The 3,248-nt window shown below is 41.6% G+C and overlaps 1 protein-coding gene across 1 annotated transcript; it reads left to right on the forward strand.

Annotated features, from left to right (window-relative positions):
• The first annotated feature begins 1,655 nt into the window (after window positions 1-1,655).
• On the forward strand, window positions 1,656-2,291 carry LOC149242176 (uncharacterized). Its single transcript, XM_089370780.1, has one exon. It carries the CDS (start codon window positions 1,656-1,658, stop codon window positions 2,289-2,291), a length of 636 nt encoding a protein of 211 aa, XP_089226906.1.
• Window positions 2,292-3,248: the final 957 nt, after the last annotated feature.

Below are 3,248 nucleotides of genomic sequence, written 5' to 3' on the forward strand. Positions count from 1 at the left end.
AATGGCCTTCGACTGAAAGATTTTGCGTGGTGTTCGACATTGGATTATATATTCACACCACGTGAATTGTACTATAGTACCTTGAGGTTCATTATCATTATTGGTGATTCCTCTCGCACCTGTTAACAGCTTACGTTATTGTCTGGTAATCAGGCGATGTCTTTCCATGTTCGACTTCACGACATATTTTCACATGGATTGACTTGTACATCGAGCGAAGATTGAACAAGTTTTGAAGTACCTGGATCTAGTTTCGTCCATCTAGGCTGCGATATATTCAGGAATATAAAGACATCAAATGTACACAAAAGCTGCACAGATAGTCATCTAAGCCAGGGAAGATGACTCTTCATGTGAAGAATCACCAATCTGCAACTGCAGACGATTATCTGTCCTATGTACATGAAAATGAATTTATAAAGCTGAGAATGGGAATGCCCGCCTCAGCTAGATCATGAAACTAATATGATGATGATGTATTGTATTGTATCTTATACAAGTCACCTTCCAATTCGAACGCCTCCGATCCTCATGATAAAGCATTTCACCCGACATCAAAAGATTTACGAATTCATGCTTTAGGGGGCAACTGTTATAGACATATTTGGGCGCTACAACCCCAATCTTATATGTCGATAAACCAAGGGCTCTACAACCCCTAAAAGTGTTGTTTCATACCCTAAAGGATCATGGTCAAATGATTACATCATTCCCCAAAAGTTCACCTGAAAAACCACTCAGAACTGGCCAAAACGGGACCATACCAACTTCTCCACTGTTAGGGTGCAATGCATACTAACTTATACACTAGCCAGGTGTGATGCATACTGAAGAGGCCTTCTATGGGGTGTGATGAGTGAGGATGGACAAATGTCCGAGATAATTTGCTAAGTGGATGCTCATGGAATCTTCCAGAAACTTCTCCTTTGACACTTGCCTCTCTGAATTCGCCCAGGGATGAGTAAGATATCCAAGAAATCTCCAAGTTGAACCAAGAAAACCAAGTGGAATGACACTAATCAAAAACCCAGAGATGACTCACACCCTTACAGACATCTATAAATGGATCCCTCATCTCAGAGATCTGGAGGCTGGAATTTTGTAATTTGTAAGGAAGTGCTGATAGTTTGTCTTTGATAAAGAGCATTGTATTGTTGGGTGATTTTGTTTTTCATGAGGTGAAGAGGGCTTTGATGTTGGGAGGGTGATGTTGGATCAGACAGCTGGGTTGTAATTCTCCCTTCTATTTTAATAAAGTTCTTTGAGTTTTCCTCCATACAATCGTGTATTTGTGAATCATGTTATTTGTGTATGTTATTGTATATTCAATGTATTTCTAATTCTGCATTGTTTATGATATAATAGATCGAGATGCTTTGATGGTGTTTTGTTACTTTGTTTCTACAGATATTCTCTAAGTGGGACAAGTAGGAGAGGAGTTGCAAGCTCTATCAAGGGAGAGATAAATCAAGCAAGGAGTCAAGCGGAAGATCTAGGTTGGTCCCTTTGCTTCTCTCTTATCTATCATACATAGAGGAAATCGCAAATTACTTTGATTGTTTGTTTCTAGGATAGCTGCCAATCCTAGTGGGACTAGCAGATCGAAAAGACACTAGTTTTCCCGGAAACACCTATGCCAGAATCAAGAAGAAACCATGGAGCATGTTGCAAATTCCTGTAGCGTCAGCAATAACCTGTGGCAAAACCACCATCAGCTCTTTGAGATTCATGATAGGAACACTGGTAGCAAAAGAACAACAATAGATAAATGGAGCAGCAAGTCGTACCGTAACACAATATTGAACCAAGCTTGGAATTTGTCCATCGGTTTTCTCCTATGGAACCTATGGAAGGCAAGAAACCAGGTGATATTCAGGGAATATGAAAAATCCAAAGAGGAAATATGGAGCCAAATCATAAAAAACATAAGAGAAACAATAATCCTCGAAAATTGGAACAAGGAAGACTGGAAGACAGAAGCAACAGAGACCCGCATTATGAACAGCCTGCAAATCAAAGTAAAAAACACCAACATGATAGGAAGGGAACACAAGGCAAGTAATGCAAGAGCCGAAGAATGTTATAGGAACCCGCCACAGGGATTCACTAAGCTAAACTTTGATGGCATGGCAAAAGGCAACCCAAGGGAGGCTGGAATAGGAGGGATATTCAGAGATGACAGAGGGGAGATCAAACGGGTCTATGCAATGGACTATGGAATCGCCACCAAAAACGAGGCAGAATTCCATGTACTGAACAGGGGATTAGCAATAGCGGTTAGGGAAGGATAGCAAACCCTGTAGATCGAAGGCAACTCGATGCTAGTGATAGAAACAATTAAACAACTCCAGCAAGGAGTACCAGCTGAAAAACTGAGTAAAAGTTGGTGGATGGCATGGGTAATAACTGAAATAACAAAGGCATAAAGCCTAAGGAAAAGGCAAAACAGGCACTTTGCATGCGGAGGAGAAAGGAGAAAGGTGGCGAGATCAAAAGAGAAGACAACAAGTGGGAGTCGAAGGTGGCAGCAAAGTGAAGGACGGTAAAAGGGTATGTGACACTCCCTCTCCCACCCTATGAAGAAATAACCAGTCTGAAACATAGAGTAGGAATGAAGAATGTTAAGCAGATCAGGGCTGAAAATAGAAATTACGATAGAAATCGTAGAGATAAGAAAGAATTTTACAGTGAAGAGTCCCTGGGGGCCAAGGCCGGAAAGAAAGATAAAAGTAAGGGAAAGGCGAGGGAGAGCAAGGGCTCGTAGAGCCCAAATGCACATGACCCCCATAATAGAATCGATGTCCTGGTAAATAAGAGTCCATGAAGTTTGCATGTCGTGTTGAACAATGATAGAGGGGATGGGAAAACCCAAAAACCAGGGAGGAATGAGTGGCACCTCATGGTGAGGGGTGAAACTGTAAACAAATATAATTTGGCCAATAGTATTGAGAAAACCAAAACTGGAAAAGGGGCATGCAACCCTATTAGCGTGAGGAGCGAACTCTTGAGAAAGGCTAAGCACACGACTCAGGAAATGGATTTTATCATGCATAGTGCAAGTCGGGGTAAACAAGGGTACCCCAAAACCAAAAGAATTAGAGAGGCCATAGTATTGCCTAAAAGGGAAGGAAACCAGAGGGTGGAACCTCAGAGGGTGGGAAAATGTAGGAGCGGGATCAAGAAGAGGGGGGGACAAAAATTCCCTGGATAAAAATGCAAACATAATTGATAACACTGACAAGTATGCT

The sequence above is a fragment of the Pinus tabuliformis genome, chromosome 8 (genome assembly GCF_031772625.1).
Source record: "Pinus tabuliformis cultivar Carrire ecotype Pingquan chromosome 8, CPIR1, whole genome shotgun sequence".
NCBI lineage: Eukaryota > Viridiplantae > Streptophyta > Pinopsida > Pinales > Pinaceae > Pinus > Pinus tabuliformis.

Coding starts and splice junctions, on each gene's coding strand:
- LOC149242176 (XM_089370780.1), top strand. CDS start 1,656: ATGGAGCATGTTGCAAATTCCTGTAGCGTCAGCAATAACCTGTGGCAA.